Raw genomic sequence first — 23,551 nt, forward strand, 5'->3', positions numbered from 1 at the left:
ATGCTTTGTGCAACTTCAGATCACATATTAACCTCCAGAGTTATCTGTATCCTTCGAGACCATTTTCTCCTGACATCCAAAAGATAATAAATTCAGACCATAAGGGGATTGTAGTGCAGCTGTCGGCACTGATCAAGCAGGTACCCATTTGCTTTATCATATAGAAAGGCCAAAATATTTTAGAGAAAACATATTTTGGTAGAACTGTTTGTATATTTTGTATGTTGAACAATGCATTAATATTTTTTTTTTTTATTATTGAAGATTTTATTAAGACTTTTTTTTTTTCATTCCACAATGGCTAAATATAAAATTTTTGATATTTTTCCATTTGTAAAGGGTGCTTATGATTAAAGGTTTATTGTTGATGCATTAACAGGATCTGTAGCATGCTCGGTTAAAATCTGTTACATATGAAATATAGTGTACTATAACTCTGCAAGAATATTTTTTATCATTTTTAAAAGGAGCCAACATTCAGTACTGCTTCTAGACAATTAGAGCAAGCAGGAAAAATAATTATTGCCCAGTCCCATCAATAAAGGTTGATTAATTGATACTAGAACACTATTACTCTTAAATTCCAGATGCAGAACCTTATGCTAAGGCAAGAAAAGCCTATAAAGTATTTTAAAGCCTTTTAATTTTTAACATGTATTTTTATCTCATCAAAATATTTAAAAAAGGAAGCTAGTAAACAAAAATATAGTATATACAATTGCTGAACAAGCCATATTGTAATTTAATGATAATAAAAATGACCTTTTCTTATCAATCTGCAATCTTAGAATGCATTAAAAAAACAAAAAACAAAAAAAACCTCCTGCCTTTAGAACCACTTTAAAGCATATAGAGAAAATAACTCATGATTGTTCAGTCCCACAATACAGGTTATACGATATTAAAAATAAAAATCTACAGAATTCCCAATGCAAATTATTTTGCTAGGGCACATATATATGTATATATATATATATATATATATATATATATATATATATATATATAAATATATATATAAAAATACATATTAAAATAAAAAAGATAAAAAATATACACACACATATATATCTATATCTATCTATATCTATAGATAGATAGATAGATAGATAGATAGATAGATAGATAGATAGATATGTGTGTGTGTGTTTCTTATTCTTTTTATCTTAATAAGTATTTTTATTGCCTAAAGATATATAAAAAAAATGCTAGAGTTTCCTTTTAGCAGTGGCAAATGTCTTATTATCCTGCATCCTCTGGGGGTTTGAGACACTAAAAAGTTTGAACTGTAAATTTAGACAAAATAACAAATTGCATATATGATGCAGTTTGTCACTAGCATTAGCACAGCAGTGTTTGTTTTTCTGAGTTATTACTTGTTAATCCTGCCAGTAAATTCCTTAACCACTTCAGCTCCAGGCCATTTTTTTGCGTTTCGACACTGCACTACTATAGGTAATTGCATGGTCACGCAAAGCTGTACACAAAATAAACTGATATAATTTTTCACACAAATAGGGCTGTCTTTTTGTGGTATTTTATCACCACTGGATTTTTCATTTTTGTTGAGATATAAACAAACAAAATGCAGAAAATTAAAAAAATATATATATTTTTGAAGTTTCTACTATAAATCATTTCCAATAAAAAGGTAAAAAAAAAACTTCATGCATTTAGGCCAAAATATATTATAGTACATGTCTTTGGTAAAAAAAAAAAAAAAAAAATCAAAATAAGTGTATGTGGATTGGTTTGCATGAAAGTTATAGTGTCTACAAACTATGTATACTGTAGATACTGAATTTTATTTTATTTTTTAATTAAAGATTTTTATTATTTTTCTGAATATAGGTATACATATATACAAGCCAGTCATACAATAATAGCAATAGATTACAAATTAAGTTATACAATCACTTTTAGGTACTGTTGGTACTTTATAACAACATTGAATTATACTTTTACTGGGGTACCTGAGGAAACATTTCAGAAAGGAATAGGAACCATAAAGAGTCTGTCATCCTGATCAGGACCAAACTGTGATCAGGCAATATGATCTCAGGAACTATGATTGCGGCCCAGCTCATGGCCAACAATAGCAGACTGAAGGATCATAGCATAACACTAGTACCGATATCAAGTGATGCATCAATAGAGGAAGAAAATATACATTTGGTTTGCGGGTATGAGTTGGCTTGTAAACCAAATAGTAGTGTAAGTATAAACCAAATTAACCAAACAAACAAACATAACAGATCAGCAGTGTCATGTCATTCCTCTGCAGTGGTGTTGTAGTTTCACCCAGGGGTCAAGTCCTGGGGAAAAAAGTGTGGTAACTCCCACCCAAGATCCACTCGCCCACCAAAAAAAATAAAAAATTATACGCTCATATGCACGAACGCTTCAAACACGGTATTTTCCATCCAATTTTCGTATTGTGTGTATGAAGCTTAACTGTTAGTACATACAAAAAAAAAATCTTCAATAAACATAAATATGGTAATTCTCTGAATAATCAGCATTCATTCAATTTTGCTTCCATGCAAATGTGAACATCATGGTCTGATCTTTATTGGGGAATTTTATTTTGTATATAGAGTGTTTATGTGGTAACTTTACACTTTTCATTGAACAGAGTTTCGATAACACAAGGTTAAACAGAAAGGTCATAAATTAACTGCACATTATCTGGACAGAATGCTTGGGGAGATAGTGATGTGTTCCTACATAGGAGATGTATGTTACATTGGGGGGCTGCAAACTCTGTAGGGCTCCAAAACACACTTGCTGCTATTCCAACTCTTCACATATTTCCACATAAACTTCCCTCCTGGCATTAAACTTTGCCAGGTATTGTGCTCAGCTTACCACCCCAAACTGATGTTCCTCCATCAGTTCACCTCTTTCCCTGCATGTCCTGTGAGCAGAATAGCTGTGCTCCTCCTCTGGGTTCTCTCATCATATGACACTGAAGATAGAGGAGGGGGGATTCAGCGGGACACACAGATCAAGTATGCAGGAGACTGGAGGGGGAAGATGAGGAGACAGAAAATCAGGAGAGGCCGGTGGGGAGGAGCGCATCACAAGAGGTCTGACTAAATACAATCTCTTAGCAGCAGGGACCTGATCTAACCATCAGCTAGCTGTGATTGACAGGTAGATCAAAGCGGAAGCTGTCATGGGGCCCCCTACCAGCAATGCCTGAATGGTCAGGTGTGCGACACTTACTATTGCGAGCTATGTCGGCAGCTGCTGGTGTAGCACCTGCCACACATGTAGGACATGACATGGCTGCTAAGGGGAACTGAGTTCCTGTTGTGGAAAAAGTACAGGAACTCCATTCCCATGCGTTCCCGCAGGACTTGAGCCCTGGTTTCACCAATAGATGCTATCATTTATCCAAAACTCCGGTATGACTTGTATTGGGAGTATCAACACTAGAGGTTATATTAAGATGAGATCCAAATATCCCAAAATGTATGGAAGGTGTTTGCCCTGCCTTATTTATATGCTAGTAATTTTTCCATTAGACATTGGGAGTTCACTCTGGTGATAACTTCTTTAATGCCTGGAGGAGTGGCAGATCTCCATTTGGCTGCCATTGATATACAAGCCGCATACAGTATATTTATTACTACTCTTCTGTGTCTGTAGGGGAATGAGTCTATCCCCAGGCTAAGTAATGCTAGTTCTGGGGAGGGAGCACACTTGGATTTAATTGTGTCAGATATAAGAGAGAAGACATCTATCCAAAATGTTTTCAGAGTTTTACAAAGCCACAGGACGTGTAGTAGGTTGCCATTATGCTAGCAATCTATCCAGCATAATGGAGAAAGAGCAGGGTTCATGGTGTGTAGACGCATGGGAGTTAGGTACCACCTATGAAGGATCTTATGGGAGTTGTACCAATGGTCTACACACGCTCAGGATATATTGTTATATTTAATAGCTGACAACCATTGTGGTAGAGTAAAGGAGTTGCCTAATTCCGTTTTCCATTTGTGCATAGATGGTAATTTGGAATGCATAGTATGAAAGTTGGAATATTTATAACACAGCGATATGCCTTTAACATGTGGATTGTTTTTATTTCTCAAGAAATCACAGATTTTTTGTGGTATCGCTGCGGATGTAATTGGGTTTTTCTTGTGGTAATGTTGAATTTGTTGTATCATAAAGGTGTCTAACGCTGTGGGATGCACTAAGTCATCGATGTTATAGTGGATGCCCTTTTGTTTCCAGTGATGTGTGGAGAAGTTTTCTATGAGATAGGCATAAGTTGTCAGAGGTATATTCAGGGTATGGAGTGTTTCATCTGTAAAGGTTTGTTTTGTTAAGAGGGACCTGGCTCGTATCGTTGGGTAAGCCAGGATTAACGGTCTGTGGTGGACAGTGATTGCCATGAGTAAAGCCGTTAAGTCATGGCCTGGAGTCACTTCCTGTTCTATGCAGGACCATAGGTTGTCCTCTTGACAGGAGAACCAATATCTGAGTTGATTCAATAATGAGGCCTGAAAATATGCATAAGCATTGGGTAATCCTCCACCTCCTATTTTCTTGCATTTGTATAAGGTTGCTAAAGCAATTCTGGGCTTTTTGTTTTGCTATATAAATTCATTCAGGCGTGAGGCCACGTCAGAAAAAAACTTTTGTGGTATTGGGATCAGGAGAGTTCTGAAGAGGTAGATCAACTTAGGAATTATTTGCATTTGATAAGCAGCTATATGTCCAATCTAAGTAAGATGAAGCTTAGAGAGCTGGGAGAGTTTAGCTTGTATTTGTGCCAGTAGGGGAATAAAGTTGACAGCATACAATCTAGAGGTGGGATAAGTCAGCTGAATACCTAGATAGGTAATGGAAGGCGAATTCCAGTTGCAAGGAAATATGTCTTGCAATTTACATTTCCTATCTTCAGATATATTCAGGGGAAGCGCATGACATTTTAAGTGATATTAATTTTATAATAAGTAATTTTGACAAAGTTTTGTAGTATTTCCGTGGTTTTAGGTAGGGAGGTTTCAGGGTTGGTCAAAGTAAGAATAACATCATCGGCAAAGAGCCCAATTTTGTGTTCTTTCTGTCCTATTTGGAGACCCTGTATGTCAGTAGTAGTTCAGCTAGGGGTTCTATGGCCAGAGAGAAAATTACCGGGGACAAGGGACAGCCTTGATGGGTTCCATTAGTAAGGTTGAAGGGGTCAGACAGCATTCCCGAAGTATATACCTTAGCAGTTGGGTTTGTATAGAGTGACATTATTGCTGAATGGACAAAGCCTTTCATTCCAAATTTGGTGAGTGTTTTGGATGAATATTGCCAGTGTACCTTATCAAATGCTTTTTCCGTGCCAAGGGCAAAGAATATACTGGGTTTATTGGTAATTTCCGCATAAGTCAACAGATTTATCATTCTTCTCGTGCTATCTGGGGCCTGTCTACCCTTGATAAATCCTACCTGTTCCAATCCTATAAGGGCGGGGGTCACTGTCATTAGTCTGTTTGCTAGTGCTTTGGCGTAAATTTTTAGATCAGTATTTAGTAAGGAGATGGGTCTATAGTTTTGGGGATGGGAGGGGTCTTTTCCAGGTTTTGGTATAGTCGCTATTATAGCTTGCAACATTTCCTTGGGGAATATACCAGGGTTTGCAGCCATGTTGTAAAGCTCTACTAGTCTGGGAGTAAGTATCTTCTCAAATGCCTGATAATATTCGGCCAAAAAAACGTCAGCTCCTGGGGATTTAGGTTTAGGCAAATTCTTAATCACCGCATGTAATTCATTCTCGGTAAAGGGCTTGTTCAGTTGTTGTATTGATTTCTCATCTAAGGAGGGGAGGTCAATTTTGTTCAGAAAATTATTAATTTCTACTTCAGTGGGATGGTAAACTTGCTTATCTAGATTTAAATTATATAATGACTCATAAAAATCCTTGAATGTGTTGGCAATGTCTTTGGGGTTGTGACATGGACGCTTGTGTATGTGGTGTGTAAGCACTGAGATATTTGTGCGATTCTGCCGTTTCTTTAATTGTGAGGCCAATAGTTTTCCTGCTCTATTGGATTGTGAATAGTATGTTAGTTTGAGTCTTTTAAAGTAGAGGTCATAGTCATTTTTTTAAATGTGTTTGAGATCCTCCCAACAGGAGCCTAGATGCTGCAGTAGGGAATGATCTGCTGTGTGTTTGTCTTTATTTTCCAGGTCGGAAATCTGATCCTGCAGTTGTGTTATGCGTTGTGACTTTTTTTCTTTTCCCTAGCTGAAATTTTGATCAGAGTTCCCCTGGAAACCACCTTGTGGGTGCACCAGATCGTATTCGGGTGGGTTCCTGGGTGCTCATTCAGTCTAAAGTATTCTTCAAGGTTATTGTGGATTTCAGACTGGATTTGAGGTTGGGATAGGAGGTAAGTATTATTATGTCATAGGGGCACCGAATTTGACTTAATAGAGTCCTTTATATCATTTTTAATTGGGGCATGGTCAGACCACGTAATATTATGAATACTAGCTTTTAGTACATATTGTAACAAGTATTTATCCTTGAGGAAGAAATCAATTCTGGAATAATTTGCATAAACTGGCGAATAATAAGTGAAATCTCTTTCTGTGGTGTGGAGGCATCGCCATGGGTCATACAGATCTTCTGAAAGGCAGTACTGTCCCAGAGACGGTCTACACCTACGCCCCACAGAGCAGGAGTCCATTACCTCGTTCATAAGTATATTAAAGTCCCCACATATTAACAGATTAGCTTTCTGTATGTCTTTAACTTTCCATAATAATTTGCGAATAAATTTCATCTGCTGCTTGTTAGGAGCATACAGATTTACCAAAGTATAAAGTTTGTGGTTGATTTCAGCTATAACAATAATATACCTACCACGACAGTCTATCATTTTGCCTATTAGGTTGAAAGTGATTGAATCTCTAATGGCAATTAAGACACCATTATGTTTACCAAAATCATTCGCTGTGAAAATATGTGGATATTTGTTATGAGAGCATCTAGGGGGGTTTTGACTGGAAAAGTGCATTTCTTGCACACACAGAAAGTCGCATTTCTGATCCTGGGCTGTCTTCCACAGTGTTCTATTAAATGGGCTGCTGAGTGCTGACCGATTCTGCAGCTGTCTTTTATCAGTGTAGGGACTGAGGGACAGTTTGGTGTTTTGGAGCCCAGGACAGTCTGCAAATCACTAGCTACTAAGTCCACAAAGGTCCTTTTAAGGACTGGTATAGGTGTACATTATATAGGGTTGTACACGTATAATATACTTTCTTTCAAATATAGAAAGCATATTATAGTGCACTGCACTTCTGTGCTGCTGACCGATTATGCAGCTGTCGTTTTTCAGTGTAGGGAGGGACAGTTTGGTGTTTGGAGCAGGGACAGTCTGCAATTTACTAGCTACTAGCTACTAGCTAGCTACTACTAGGTGTACTATTTGGTGTGCTCTCTATCATGGTGCTGGTGTCAGTGCTCTCACGGTGCTGGTGTCAGTGCTCTCTATCACAGGGCTGGTGTCAGTGCTCTCTATCTCGGTGCTGGTGTCAGTGCTCTCTATCACGGTGCTGGTGTCAGTACTCTCTAGCTTGGTGCTGGTGTCAGTGCTCTCTATATCAGTGCTGGTGTCAGTGCTCAGTCTCTATCACGGTGCTGGTGTCAGTGCTCAGTCTCTATCGCGGTTCTGGTTTCAGACAGTGAGGGAGATAGCAGCGGAGATGCCAATCAGCAGGCAGTGCCAGCACCATGGCTGAGGATCAGCACTGGACTAGCACCTCCGGATCACCGCAGTGGAGCCCTGCATAGGTGGGGGTAAGGGCCGGGCAGAGGGAGGGGCTCAAGCACAGGTTGGCACACTGGGACACTGGCACAGGCCTGCGCTGCCCTGACTGTGGCACTGATCATCTCCTGCACCCCCTTCATAGCCTGGCCTGACCATGTCTCTCCTCCATGGCCTTCATGCGCTCCTGAATTGTCAAAATTTCACAGATAAAAATGCTTGTCGTTGTCGATCCCAGATTCACTTAATACTTTTGTTATGTCAGTGTCCATGTTGTGGGACTATGTGTGCACAGCTAGTAAGTATTTTGTGGCTGAAAATATGACCTGCAGGTTTTTAAGGTTTGCCTGCCATTAAAGTCAATGGGGTCCGCTGCGAAACCTGTGGTTTGCAAACTTTTGGCCGCGTTCACGTTTCGCGTTTGCGGAACGTCCCATCGGAAGTTCGTCCATCACTAGTGAGCAGTATTGCATGTCTGGGAAAATGTTAGTCAATATATCACAGTGCTGAAAACTAGACATGTGCATTCGTTTTCGTCCGAATGCATTTTCGTCCGAATTTCAGCTATTTTCGTTTTCGTTTTGACAAACGATAACGAAAGCACAAAATCCGAAAAACAAAAGATCCGACATAAATAAATGCTTTATTTTTGTTTTCATTGTTACAACAGTTCGATATAGAATAGAAGATTCGACATGACTCTGCCAACAATCTATGTCTATAGAACCTGTGGTCGAATGTGCTTAACCTTACCTCTATTAGTCCAAGATTATATAGAGAAAATATTCGACAGAGAAAAAAGATTTGACAGAGAGAAAAGATTCTGCAAGTTACTGTCCTAAAAAGTGTTTGGGGACCCGGGTCCTGCCCCAGGGGACATGTATCAATGCAAAAAAAAGTTTTAAAAACGGCCATTTTTTTCGGGAGCAGTGATTTTAATAATGATTAAAGTGAAACAATAAAAGTGTAATATTCCTTTAAATTTCGTAGGGGGGGGGGGGGGTTGTCTATAGTATGCCTGTGAAGGGGCGCATGTTTCCCGTGCTTAGAATTGTCCCTGCACAAAGTGTCATTTATGCAGGAAAAAAAGTCCTTTAAAATCACTCGCAGCTATTATGAATTGTCGGCTCCGTAATACAGAGAACACTCATTGAAAGTCATTGATAAAAAAATAAATAAATAAAAAAAAAAAAAAGCGTGGGGGTCCCCCAAATTCAATTACCAGGCCCTTCAGGTCTGGTATGGATATTAAGGGGAACCCTGCCTCAAATTTAAGAAAAAATTTGACGTGGGGTTCCCCCTAAATATCCATAACCAGACCCTTCAGGTCTGGTATGGATATTAAGGGGAACCCCGCATCAAATAAAAAAAAAATTGACGTGGGGTTCCCCCTAAAAATCCATACCAGACCCTTTATCCGAGCACGCAACCTGGCAGGCCGCAGGAAAAGAGGGGGGACGAGAGAGCGGCCCCCCTCCCTCCTGAACCGTACCAGGCCACATGCCCTCAACATTGGGAGGATGCTTTGGGGGTCCGTGACCCCTCAAAGCACCTTGTCCCCATGTTGATGAGGACAAGGGCCTCATCCCCACAACCCTGGCCGGTGGTTGTGGAGGTCTGCGGGCGGGGGGCTTATCAGAATCTGGAAGCCCTCTTTAACAAGGGGACCCCCAGATCCCCCCCCCCTGTTTGAAATGGTAAGGGGGTACAAAGTACCCCTACCATTTCACAAAGAAAGTGTAAAAAATGGTTAAATAAAACAAACACACTTTTGAAAAATTCCTTTATTAAAAATAAAAAAATAAAAAAAAGATTCCAGCGGCGGTAATCCACTCTTGCTATCCAGCGACGGACGGTCATCTCTCCAGCGATGTCTCATGTCATCCAGCGCAGCGAATACATCCTTCTTCTGTCTCCTCCACGGTGACACTGCAGGCATTCCGGCTTCTGACGTTTCTTATATACGGAGGGCGGGGCCACCCGTCACCTGACCCCGCCCCCCTCTGACGCAAGGGGAAACCCGGGGTTCCCTGTGACGTAGGGGTGACCCGCACCCCTCTGATGTAACACAGGCAGGTTTCCGTTACATCAGAGGGGGACGGGGTCACCCATACGTCACGGGGAACCCCGGGTTTCCCCTTGCGTCAGAGGGGGGCGGGGTCAGGTGACGGGTGGCCCCGCCCTCCGTATATAAGAAACGTCAGCCGCCGGAATGCCTGCAGTGTCTCCGTGGAGGAGACAGAAGAAGGATGGAGGATCGCTGCGCTGGATGAGATGAGACATCGCTGGAGAGATGATCGTCCGTCGCTGGATAGCAAGAGTGGATTACCGCCGCTGGAATCTTTTTTTTATTTTTTTATTTTTAATAAAGGAATTTTTCAAAAGTGTGTTTGTTTTATTTAACCATTTTTTACACTTTCTTTGTGAAATGGTAGGGGGTAGTACCCCCTTACCATTTCAAACAGGGAGGGGGCCGGGATCTGGGGGTCCCCTTGTTAAAGGGGGCTTCCAGATTCTGATAAGCCCCCCGCCCGCAGACCTCCACAACCACCGGCCAGGGTTGTGGGGATGAGGCCCTTGTCCTCATCAACATGGGGACAAGGTGCTTTGAGGGGTCACGGACCCCCAAAGCATCCTCCCAATGTTGAGGGCATGTGGCCTGGTACGGTTCAGGAGGGAGGGGGGCCGCTCTCTCGTCCCCCCCTCTTTTCCTGCGGCCTGCCAGGTTGCATGCTCGGATAAAGGGTCTGGTTATGGATATTTAGGGGGAACCCCACGTCAAATTTTTTTTTAAATTTGAGGCAGGGTTCCCCTTAATATCCATACCAGACCTGAAGGGCCTGGTAATTGAATTTGGGGGACCCCCACGCTTTTTTTTTATTTATTTTTTTATCAATGACTTTCAATGAGTGTTCTCTGTATTACGGAGCCGACAATTCATAATAGCTGCGAGTGATTTTAAAGGACTTTTTTTCCTGCATAAATGACACTTTGTGCAGGGACAGTTCTAAGCACGGGAAACATGCCCCCCATTCACAGGCATGCTATATACAACCCCCCCCCTACGAAATTTAAAGGAATATGACACTTTTATTGTTTCACTTTAATCATTATTAAAATCACTGCTCCCGAAAAAACGGCCGTTTTTAAAACTTTTTTTTGCATTGATACATGTCCCCTGGGGCAGGACCCGGGTCCCCAAACACTTTTTAGGACAGTAACTTGCAAATTAGCCTTTAAAATTAGCACTTTAGATTTTGAACGTTGGAGTCCCATAGACTTTAATAGGGTTCTAAAGTATGTTATATAGTTAGCTCCGTCGAATCTTCTTTATACATTCGACAGACACCATAAGCCTTCCAAGACAGATTCGACCGTAATTCATGTGGATTTTCGGACTAATGCAATTTTTGAACGAAAAACGAAATAAATAAAAACGAATTTCGGGAGTAACTAAATAAATTAAGTTTTCGGACGAAAACTAAATTCCGAAACGAAATATTTTACTCTGCACATGTCTACTGAAAACTGCCCTGGAGGGAAGGGTGGTTAACTTTGCATTGCACTACCACACTTAAAGCGGTGTTCCAGCTGAAAAAAAATTTAAGTCAGCGGCTACAAATATTACAGCCGCTGACTTTTAAAATAAGGACACTTACTCCTGTCCAGGGTGCCCGTGATGTCCTCACCCGAAGCCGACCCATCCCTTGGCTCTGGGGGGCAGCATCTTCAGTAAGGGAATCCGGAAGTGAAGTCTTGCGGCTTCACGGTCTGGCTCCCTACTGGGCATGTGCGAGTCCCTACTGGGCATGGTCCCTGCTGTCTTCTGGGACCTGTGTGACTCCCAGAAGACAGCAGGGGGACGGAGGAGGGGCCGGACATGATCGTTGTGGATTCGCCGGAAGTGGGAGAAAATGCCAGGTATCTGCTCCCCCCTGAAAGGTATCAAATGTGACACAGGAGTGGGGGGAGGAACCAGATCAATGGAAGTTCCATTTCTGGGTGGAACGCCGCTTTATCATACAGTATAGTATGAACAGGATACAAAACTATTAAATACCGGGCAGCTATAACAGACAGACATGAATGCAGCTCTGTAGTCATTATAACATCGCCACTTGTGGACAGGCCCATAGTAAAAATATGTCATTACTTTGACGTTAAATACCAGTGTTCCTGGCCTTTCCCGGGCTTACCTGACCCATTGGTAAAGCTTGAGAATGATCTGATGCAGACGTTAGCTGGGCAGAGAGACAAATGAGGCCAAGATGGCCGCCACTCATCTCTATGCCCTTGGAGGACGTCTGACATAAAACTTAAAAAAAGAAAAAAAAAGGTTCTTTTAAGGGTAAATGAGAGAAATGGGGTCTTTTTGACACTAAATCTCTCCATAAAGAGGACCTGCCATACTTATTCCTATTACAAGGGATGTTTACATTCCTTGTAATAGGAATAAAAGTGATAAAAAATAAAGGGACAGTGTAAAAATTAAAAAATTAAAGTAAAATAAACAACAACAAAAAAAAATTGAAGCGAACACATACGTAAGTCACGCAAGCATATGTAAATGTCGTTAAACCCACACATGTAAGATATCAAAATATTTTTAAAGCTTCGCCTATGGAGATTTTACATACCATAGTTTGCCACCATTCCAATGTTAACCACTTCAATACAGGGCACTTAAACACCTTCCTGCCCATACCAATTTTGAGCATTCAGCGCTGTCGCACTTTGAATGACAATTGCGCGGTCATGCTACACTGTACCCAAATGAAATTTTTATCATTTTTTTCCCATAAATAGAGCTTTCTTTTGGTGGTATTTGATCACCTCTACGGTTTTTATTTTTTGCGCTACAAATAAAAAAATACCGAAAATTTAGAAAAAAAAAAATGTTTTTTTTTGGTTTCAGTTTCAAAACTTTGTAAATAAGTAAGTTTTCTCCTTCACTGATAGGCACTGATGGGGCTACACTGATGGGCACTGATAAGGCGGCACTGATGGGCACCAATGTGGCACCAATGAAGTGGCACTGATGAGGTGGCATTGATGGACACTGATATGTGGCACTGATAGGCGGCACTGATAGGCGGCACTAATGGGCGACACGGATGGGCGACACGGATGGGCGACACGGACGGACACTGATAGGTGGCACAAATTGGCACTGATAGCTGGCACTGATTGGCATGGATGGGCGGCACAGATGGGCGGCACAGATGGGCATGGATAGGCGGCACAGATGGGCATGGGTGGGCATGGATAGGCGGCACAGGTGGGCACTGATAGGCGGCACAGGTGGGCACTCATAGGCGGCACAGGTGGGCACTCATAGGCGGCATTGGTGTTATACTGTAGTAATGGATGCCAATCAGTGCCAAACAATAATGCATGCCAATCAGTGATGCCCATTGTGGGCACTGATTGGCATCCATTATGGGCACTGATTGGCATCCATTGTGCTGACTGGCATCCCTGGTGGTCTAGGGAGGATTACCTTTTCCCTGGTGGTCTGGTGGCGTCCCTGGTGGTCCAGTAAGGGCATCCTCGGGAGGGCTGTGCTGATAATCGATCAGCACAGACCCCCCCTGTCAGAGGAGCAGCCGATCGGCTCTCCTCTACTCGCGTCTGACAGACGCGAGTGAGGAAAAGCCGATCACCGGCTCTTCCCATTTACACTGTGATCAGCCATGATTGGACATGGCTGATCACGTGGTAAAGAGTCTCCGTCGGAGACTCTTTACCGAGATTGTAGTTGCCGGGTGTCAGACTGACACCCTGCAACAACGATCGCCGCAATGCACGCCCTCGGGGGCGCGCAGCGGCTCATAATCCTGATCACGTCATATGACGTCCGGTCAGGATTATGCAACCACTTTGCAGCCGTCAATTGCCTATAGGGCGGGCGGCAAGTGGTTAAAGCATGCCTTGTTAGGTATCTATTTATTCGGTGGAACATCATCTTTCACAGAAAACAATTGGGGTAACTAAAGTGTTTTGTTAGAAAAACATTGTGTTTGAAAGACCACTACCAATACTAATTTTAACTTTTGAACAAAAAGTTCCAGAAAAGGTTGGGTCTTTTAATACAAGCAGTGTAAGTAGCTAAATTTGACCTACAGAAAAATGTGACTACAGAAAACAATTGGGGTAACTAAAGTGTTTTGTTACAAAAACATTGTGTTTGAAAGACCTCTACCAACACTAATTTAAACTTTTGAACAAAAAGTTCCAGAAAAGGTTGGGTCTTTTAAAGAGGAAGTAAACCCCTTCAAACCACTTTGACCTACAGGTAAGCCTAGATTAAGGCTTACCTGTAGGTCCAAGCAATATCTCCTAAACCTATATGGTTTAGGAGATATTTGCCCGAAAATGGGCACCGCTGTCTACGGCGCATGCGCCGTAGACAGCGGCGCGCAGGCGCACTAAATGCGGCAAGTCCAAGAATGGATTTGCCTAATTTGTCTACTCCCGTGCGCATGCACGGGAGTGACGTCATCGCGGCTTCGCCGAATGGCAGCGGCGGAGCTGCGAGACGCGACTCCCGTGCGCATGCGCGGGAGTGATGTCATCGCGGCTTCGCCGCTGTCATTGGTCGGAGCTGCGAGACGCCACTAGCAAGATGGATGCGGCGGACTACAGGGATCAGCGGCGACTTCGCTGGCTCCTGTGTCAGGTAAGTGACACATAATGAGCTACTATGCGATGCATAGTAGTCCATTATGCTTTACCTTTGCAGGGAAAAAAAGAGGAAGTAAACCCATCAGGGTTTACTTCCTCTTTAATACAAGCAGTGTTAGTAGCTAAATTTGACCTAGTATCAGCCTCTTGCAGTCCCTGTACAACAAAGAGTCATAAAGGAGAAGGAGAAGCTAGCAAAGTGCATACTGATGGAGGGGGGAGCACAGTGACAGAGAGATGAGCTCATCAGTCTGCTGCTTCTCCTTTCACTGTCCAGGCACATGTTGGGAGAAGGAAAAGACTTGTAATTGTAACTTAACTGCAGCAGACAAAAATGCTGTATGGAAGAGCTATGTAAATCCCAGAACTGGTTGGATATAAATGCAAAACTTCCGGAAGGTAAAAACAAGTTTCCACATAGGCGTTTCATCTGCGTATTTAGCTGTTTGCAAGGAGTTCATCTTTCAAGTGCACATGCATTATTTATATGTGCAGCAGTGCCTTCGATTTCCATATTTTGTCATGTTACAGCCAAAAATATAAATGTATTTCAGTGGGATTTTATGTGATAGACCAATACAAATTGGCACATAATTGTGAAGTGGAAGGAAAATGATAAATGGTTTTCAAAATGTATTACAAATACCGGTAAATATCTGAAAAGTGTGGCGTGCATTTGTATTCAGCCCCCCTGAGTCAGAACTTTGTAGAACCATCTTTGACTGCAATTACAGTTTCAAGTCTTTTTGGGGACGTCTCTACCAGCTTTGCGCAGCTAGAGAGTAACATTTTTACCCATTCTTCTTTGAAAAATAGCTCAAGCTCTGTCAGATTGGATGGAGAACGTCTGTGAACAGCAATTCTTGTCACAGAGTCTCAATTGGATTTAGGTCTGGACTTTGACTGGGTCATTCTTTTTTTTTTATTCTTTATTTTATATATTTTTTTTATACACAAAATATAAAACATAGTATGCAAGGAAGAAGCATCCTAAACCTTAAGCCTTGAGGGGATTCCCTTTTTAATACCTCTTTCTGAGCTAGCGGGGGGGGGGGGGGGAGCGAATCCCCCTTTCCCCACCCTGTCTTCCCCTTTCCCCTCCAGGCTGGTAAAAATATAATACTTCTTTCTCCTTATTCTTCAATACCCCAACCTGATTCCTTTATTTCCCCCCTCCCATTCCCCCCTCACCCCCCCCCCCCCCACCTATAGCCCTACTGCCTCGCTATATTTCTTTGTTAATTTGAACAATTTCCATTGTTCCCATTTCTTTCGGAATTTCTTTTTTTCCACTCTCCTCATCTTCTTCCCATACCTCCATTCTATACATATCTTCCACTCTTTCTATCCATTCCCTCAGTTTTGGGACTTCTACCTGCTTCCAATTTTTTGGGATCAGGCTCTTTGCCGCGTTTATTAAATGTCCTGTGAGGGCCTCTTTATACTTTTGGGTTGGGGTATCTGTACTGTGAAAAAGACATGTCCAAGGGTTTTCTGGTACCTGAGTTCTTGTTATTATTTTTATCAGATCTAATATTTCTCTCCAGAACTTTCTAATTTTTGGGCATTCCCACCAAATGTGTGCCACGCTCCCTGGTTGTCCACACCCTCTCCAGCAGTTCCCGGATTGATCTTCTTGATATCTCTTCATCATATCTGGTGTCCTATACCCCCTAACAAGGCTTTTATAATTCATTTCTATTGTGCTAAGGTTTTTAGATGTCCCGTGTGTTAAGTGCAACATTTTTTCTATATTCTGTTTCTCCCCTCGGGGTCCTATTTCTTCTTCCCATTTTTTTATATAGGTGGGTTCCTCCATCTCATCCATTCCTCCCAGCATCTTATATATCTGTGAGATGTTTACCCTTATTATTTTCCCTTCGCACATCCGTTCTAAAGCATTCAGGACTTCTCCACTTCTCAACGGTTGCGGCAATGATGAGACAAAATGTCTGAGCTGGAGGTACCGCCATCCATCTATATCCATATACTCCTTTCCTTTTTGTAGTGTTTCTAAAGTGATTATTTTACCCTCTTTTATTATGTGTCTCAATTGAGTGTCTTCTCTTTTAACCCAGTGCCCTCCCATAGTGCTCTTCCCCCGGTGGAAATAAATTATTTTCTTTTAACGCAATTAATGGGGAATTGTATTTCCATTTTTTATGTTTATGAATTCCATCCCATATTCTAAACAAATTTTTTGTAAGTGCAAGTGTTATTGGTCATAGTGATCTATATTTTGGGAGTATCCAGATTTCCCTTCCTAATCGTGTCTCTGCTGAACTGTGTTCTATTGACACCCATCTCTTTTCATTATCTAGTTTTGTCCACTCCACCACCCGTGTTAACACTATAGATTCATAATATTTCTTAAAGTCCGGTACCTTTAGACCTCCCCTCTCTTTTCCCAGTTGTAGTACCTTTAGGGCTATTCTAGGTTTCTTATTTTTCCAAATGAGCTTAGTTATTAAGGATTAAATGATATTAAAATAGATTGGAGGGATATATATCGGTAACATCTGTAACTTGTATAATATTTTTGGTTGTATGATCATCTTTAGGGCATTTATCCGACCCATCCAGGACAATGGTTTCATCATTATTTTTTTCGTATCTTCTCTTACTTCATCCAGTAGGGGAATATAATTTACCTCATAGATTTTCCTTAATGAGGCTACCAATTTTATGCCGAGATATTTAATTTCCTTCTTCCACAGGAAGGGAAATTCACCCTTAATATTCTGTTCTTCTTTATTGCTCATATTAACATTCAACACTTCTGTCTTCTTTAAGTTTATTTTAAAGTTTGATAATTCTCCATACTGCTCGATCGTCTTTACCAAGTTTGGCATAGAGATTCTAGGTTTCGTCACATAAAATAGAACATCGTCCGCAAATGCGGCTACCTTATGTGTCTCTTCCCCGACCTCTATTCCTCCTATGTCAGGATTTTTCCTCACTGTCTCCAACAGTGGTTCTAATGTCAATACAAACAATATAGGTGATAGTGGACATCCCTGTCTAGTCCCATTGTACATCCTAAAGGGGGCAGACATGTTACCATTTACCCTTACCACTGCCATTGGACAGTCATAGAGTGTTTTTATCCCTCTCAGGATTCGGGTACCAAATCCCATTTCCTTCAGTGTGCCCATCATGAATCCCCAGTCTACTCGATCGAAGGCTTTTTCTGCGTCTATTGATAAGAGCAGACTGGGGATTCTGCACTCTTGGGTTTTCTGGAGAAGCAATAATGTCCTCACTCCATTATCCCTTCTCTCTCAGCCTCCCACAAACCCCACTTGGTCTGGGTGGACCTGGTTCGGGACTCATTTTTTAATTCTAGTAGCTAATATTATTGCAAACAGTTTTATGCCAGTATTTAACAATGAAATTGGTCTATAGTTTGAGCATATCAAGCCCTCGCTTCCTTCTTTCAGTATTTTAGTCATAATCGCTAGAGAGGCTTCCTTACCCAGACCATAGTTTATACCTAGGCCATTAAAATACACACATAGCCTTGGTGACAGTATTTCCCTGAATTTCTTAAGATATTCTATTGTATAGCCATCAGGGCCCGGGCTTTTCCCTCCTGTCGTTTCTTTTATTGCCTGGTTTACTTCAGATACTGTTATAGGGTCTCCAATTCCTGTGCTATTTCCTGTGATAATCTAGGGACCTTGGCGTTTATTATATATTCTTTAATTTTCCCCCTTCTAATGTTCTCTTGTTGTTCTGTCTCCTTTTTTTTTAACCCAGTATAATTGCTCCCTGAATACCTCCGCTATATCTTTAGTCTTATACTTGGTCTCACTATTTTTATCTAATATTTTCTCGAAAAAAAATTTTGTTTTCTTTTTCCTCAATATCCTAGCTAAGCTCTTACCATTCTTGTTTCCCCACATATATCGCTCTTTCGCTATTTTATAATATTCTCTCCTCGCTTCTTGCTCCATTATTTCCTCTAGCTCTAATTTTTTAGTAGCTAAATTCCGTTGTATCACCTGTATCTGTCCTTGTCCGTTCTGTTTCTCTATTTTATGTTTTAATTCTAATCTTCTGATTTCTTCTCTTAATTCCTTTACCTTGTTATTCCTTTCTCTTTTTCTTTTTGCCCCAAGGGAAATATATATTCCTCTTATGTAAGCCTTATGGGCCTCCCATAGTATGTTCTTCGCCGTCTCTCCCTTCCCATTTGAGGCAAAAAAAAAATCCAACTCCTTTCTTATTATTTCCTCTCCTTCTACATCTAATAATTCTAATATTAAGTTTCCAAGTAAACGGGGGTTTCTTCACCTCTGGAATATTAATTCTCATATTTATGGGTGCATGATCTGACAGGGTCCTGATTCCGATGTCAGTATCTACCACTTCTTCCAATAGCTGGTGTTCCACCAACCAGTAATCTATCCTGGTGTACGTCCCATGCACAGGAGAGTAGAACGAATAATCTTGTTTCTTCGGATGTTGCATTCTCTATCAGCTGTAACTCGGCCATCCGTTGTTTAATTACATTCCGCTGTCCGTTCCCCGTCCCCTGTGCATGGGACGAACTATCCAGTCTCGGATTCATCGGAAAATGCAGGTCTCCTGCTACAATCACCCTCCCCTCCTTAAATTCCCAGAGTTTTCCCAGTGTCTTTCTCAGATAGGTTATTGGGTTCTTATTCGGGCTATATATGTTTGCCAAGGTATATTTTATTCCCCATAATTTTCCTTTTAAAAACAGGAACCTCCCTTCCGGGTCCCCCATCCTGCCCTCTACCTTAAATTGTATATCCCGGCCTAGCCCCACCGCTACCCCCCTTGTTCTACTTGAAACTGAGTCTCCATAAAACCATGTCGGGTGCCTTGGGGAATACATTCTTATTTTACTTTCATGGGTTAAGTGTGTTTCCTGCAAGAACACAACCTCTGCGTTAAGTTGCTCCAATTCTCTTAGCACCTTAAACCGTTTGTTTGCTACATTCAGACCTCTCACGTTATACGACACACAGTTTACTATTGTCATACTAGAACCCGGATAATGCCCTTTTTACGCGAGGTCTTGAGCTATAGGTTATTCTCCTCCCTCCCCCCCATGGCCCACATCCGGACCTTGTGCCTCCAACCTGGATATATCCCCATCCTGGTGTCTGCACCTCCTCCCTTGAGGTGGAGACCCCAACCCGGCGCCCCGTGTCCACCCCCGGGTCCTGGGATCCCCCGGGGCGAAGCGAGTGGAGTGGGCCTTCCTAGAGAGACCCTTCCCTGACCCCCCCCCCCCCACAGAGGAAAGCCTTCACCATATTCAATATGCTTCTATGGCTTTAGAGCAGTCTTTTTAATACTCCTTCCCTCCCCTCCCCCCTCCCCCCCATACCCCCGCCACACCCCCTCCTCCCCCCGACAGCTCCTCTCTTATTAACCCTTCGTACACTTTTGGTATTGGAATCTGTAAATTTTTACAAAAGTCCTGTACATCTTCTAAAAATCTCAACCTTCCTGTCTTCCCCTCCTTATGTACTATCAATGCTGCAGGGAACCCCCAGCTATATCTAATGTTTAGTTCTCTTAATTGGTCCAACAATGGTTTGAGCTTTCTTCTTATTATTAGGGTTTCTGACTGGGTCATTCTAACACATGAATATGCTTTGATCTAAACCATTCCATTGTAGCTCTGGCTATATGTTTAGGGTCATTGCCCTGCTGGAAGGTGAACCTCTGCCCCAGTCTCAAGTCTTTTGCAGACAGGTTTTCTTCTAAGATAGCCCAGTATTTGGCTCTATCCATCTTCCTATCAACTCTGAGCAGCTTCCCTGTCTATTCTGAAAAAAGGCATCTCCAAAACATGATGCTGCCACCACCATGTTTCATGTTGGGGATAGTGTGTTCAGGGTGATGTGCAGTGTTTGTTTTCCGTCACACATAGCGGTTTGCTTTTAGGCAAAAAAAAAAAATTGATTCTTCTTGCCACTTTTTGCCCTTTTCCATAAAGGCCATATTTGTGGAGTGCATGACTAATGATAGTCCTGTGGACAGATTCTTCTACCTGAGCTGTGGATCTCTGCAACTCCTCCAGAGTTACCATGGTCCTATTGGCTGCTTATCCATTTAATGCTCTCCTTGCCAGGCCTGTAAGTTTTGGTGGATGGCCATGTCTTGGTAGGTTTTGCAGTTGTGCCATACTCTTTCAATGTTTGGATGATGGATTGAACAGAGCTCTGTGAGAGATTCAAAGCTTGGGATATTTTTTTATAACCTAACCCTGCTTTAAACTTCTCCACAACTTTATCCCCAACCTGTCTGGTGTGTTCCTTGGCCTTCATGATGTTGTTTGTTCACTAAGGTTATCTAACAAACCTATGAGGGCTTTACAGAACAGCTGTATTTATACTGATATTAAATTACACACAGGTGGACTCTATTTACTAATTAGGTGGCTTCTGAAGGCAATTGATTCCACTAGATTTTAGTTAGAGGTATCAGAGTAAAGAGGGCTGATTACAAATGCATGTCACACTTTTCACACATTTTTTTGTAAAAAAAAAAGTGAAAATCATTTATCCTTTTCCTTTCTACTTCACAATTATGTGCCACTTTGTGTTCATCTATCACATAAAATACCAATAAATTACATTTATGTTTTTTGTTGTAACATGACAAAATGTGTAAAATATCAAGTGGTATGAATACTTTTTCAAGGCACTATACGGTCCTAAATCTCCATATCTACTAGTTGGCATGATAATGCAGAGAAAACATTCGGCTAATGTAGAGGTTACTGACACTAGACTGCAAAATCTACATATTGACCTCCATAACACTGACTGACTATGCCATACAAATCCTGAGCTATTAGTACTTGTCATAACTTTATAAATATTGTTTTCACATTTTGCATGAAAGAAGATCTTCTTAGATAGTGGGGACTGATTTACTAAAACGGTAATGACTATTCTTATACTTAGCAAAGAGTATAGTCACTTCTTAAAGTAAAGGTTGGCTTAGTTCAGTGAATAAGTTGATGCTGTGCTCGGTAAAATGATTCTATCATGTGCAAGCTAGAATCTTTTTTTCCCCTCTTTGCATATTATTGGGTATTCAGAGTTAACATGGTCTCTCTTTATTTACCAGTGAAAAGCTTCTGCTTCTTCAATAAAACAAACCCATTGTGTCGATTGTAAGTGGATATTATGGCTATATGAAATTAACATTTCTAGGTACTGTAGCTACACTGCTCATGATGGAAGAGAAGAATCTTACTTGGCAGAATTATTTCATCATAAGTGGAATTACTGACTTATTACAGCTGCAAGCTCCTATCTTCCTCCAAGTTCTACTCATCTACCTCATAATTCTTGGTGGAAATTTAATGATTTTACTTCTAATATGCATGAATACACAACTGCACACACCAATGTATCACTTCTTATGTCATTTATCAATCATGGATGTTTTCTACAGTACAGTAACAATGCACAAGACATTGGATACGTATGTCTCTGGGAATAAAGGGGTCTCATTTTCAGCTTGTATTGCTCAAATGTATTTCTATGTTGCTTTCCTCTGCTGTGAGTTTTTGCTGCTAACTGCCATGAGTTACGATCGCTATGTTGCCATTTGTATCCCTCTACAGTACGCTATGATTATGAACAAGAATGTGTGCACACTTATGGCAACGGTGTGTTGGATTCTGGGATTCCTGGAAGTCCTTCCTGCTATTTTTATCATTTATGACATCTATTGCTTTAAATCTAATATTGTCAACCACTTTTTCTGTGATCTTCTGGCTATTATGAAGCTTTTCTGCCACAGTGCCAATAAAATGGAACTTCTGATATATATAATGTCATTGTTTGTTGGGGTCCTGCCCTTCTCTCTTACCATTATGTCTTACATCTACATCATCCGTTCCATTCTTAGGATCCACTCCAGTACCGGAAGATGGAAAGCTTTCTACACATGTTCCTCTCATATCACTGTTGTATCTTTGCTCTATGTGACACTTTTCTGTTTGTACATGAGACCCACCTCGGCATTCACACTGGACTCTGATAAATTAGTTTCGCTGTTCTATACAGCACTAACGCCCATGTTAAACCCACTAATCTACAGTTTGAAAAACAAAGATGTGAAACTCGCCTTCTTTCGACTGGTGAATAAGACCAATAAACCATTCTTTTAGCCTTTCAACTTTTCTTCAACGAATGTTATTAAAATGTTGTTGTATATTTGATGGATCACAGGTTTTATTTCATAATGGGTATAACATAGGTATTATAAAGCAAGTTCCATTTAGTCAACAGTTGAACTGTAGAGGTAAATAATAAAGTTCCCACAATTTTCAGACATTCAATAAAATAATTATATCTCAATGTTCTGCATATGCAAGAAAAAAATGTTTACAAGCTGCCCACATAATGAAAATGCCAACATAGCACTATTTATGTTCTGTGACAGTACATCTGATTGACCAATTGAGCAGACCATATGACTAAATATTTACTATGTGTCCATGATGCACATAGGTAGGTGCACATGGATTCCAGCATACATACAACGTTTTAGTAGAAAAGTGCCCCTTTACATTAGGGGTCATTGAAGTCCCCCTTTACTGGTGCAGCCCCCTGAGATTGGTGGTTGGTAGGAGAAGAACCCCCTTGGATGGGGGTAGTGGTAGATTTATAAATTATTTCAAATATAGTGCAGTGCTACTCTTAAACCAAAATAAGGTGTAGAAAACAACAATAATCCAGTCAAAATAAAGTGTACCATACAATTATCATAAATCCCAATGAGTGAAATTGTGTACTGTCCAGCAAAAATATCTTAATCACCTCCTGCCCTACCGTTCTAAAATGACAGCTGGATAGGAGAACTATTAATCCTGGGAAGGCATCATATGATGTCTTCCCACTCACCTGCCTTGCGTGCTTGATAGGGAAGGTGCACCAGCGTGATCTGTTACCTGCTGTGTCCACCAGACACTTGACAAACCAATCACCAACCAATTTCAGCGATCACATGCCAATAGTACACATTGACTTTTATTTGTAGCCTAGCCATTCATTGTGTATTTTTGTGATCTCTGTGATTAGTCTCAGTGGTCA

General features: G+C 41.1%; 1 protein-coding gene across 1 annotated transcript; it reads left to right on the top strand.

The window, feature by feature from the left end:
* Window positions 1–39: 39 nt before the first annotated feature.
* On the top strand, window positions 40–22,682 carry LOC143988559 (olfactory receptor 8G17-like). The gene is made up of 2 exons (XM_077488237.1): window positions 40–140; window positions 21,576–22,682. Exon 2 carries the CDS (start codon window positions 21,643–21,645, stop codon window positions 22,624–22,626), a length of 984 nt encoding a protein of 327 aa, XP_077344363.1. The 5' UTR covers window positions 40–140; window positions 21,576–21,642; the 3' UTR covers window positions 22,627–22,682.
* Window positions 22,683–23,551: the final 869 nt, after the last annotated feature.

The sequence above is a fragment of the Lithobates pipiens genome, unplaced genomic scaffold (genome assembly GCF_037356315.1).
Source record: "Lithobates pipiens isolate NorthernLeopardFrog02 unplaced genomic scaffold, aLitPip1_a1.2 Scaffold_1, whole genome shotgun sequence".
Classification (NCBI taxonomy): Eukaryota; Metazoa; Chordata; class Amphibia; order Anura; family Ranidae; genus Lithobates; species Lithobates pipiens.

Coding starts and splice junctions, on each gene's coding strand:
- LOC143988559 (XM_077488237.1), top strand. CDS start 21,643: ATGAAATTAACATTTCTAGGTACTGTAGCTACACTGCTCATGATGGAA.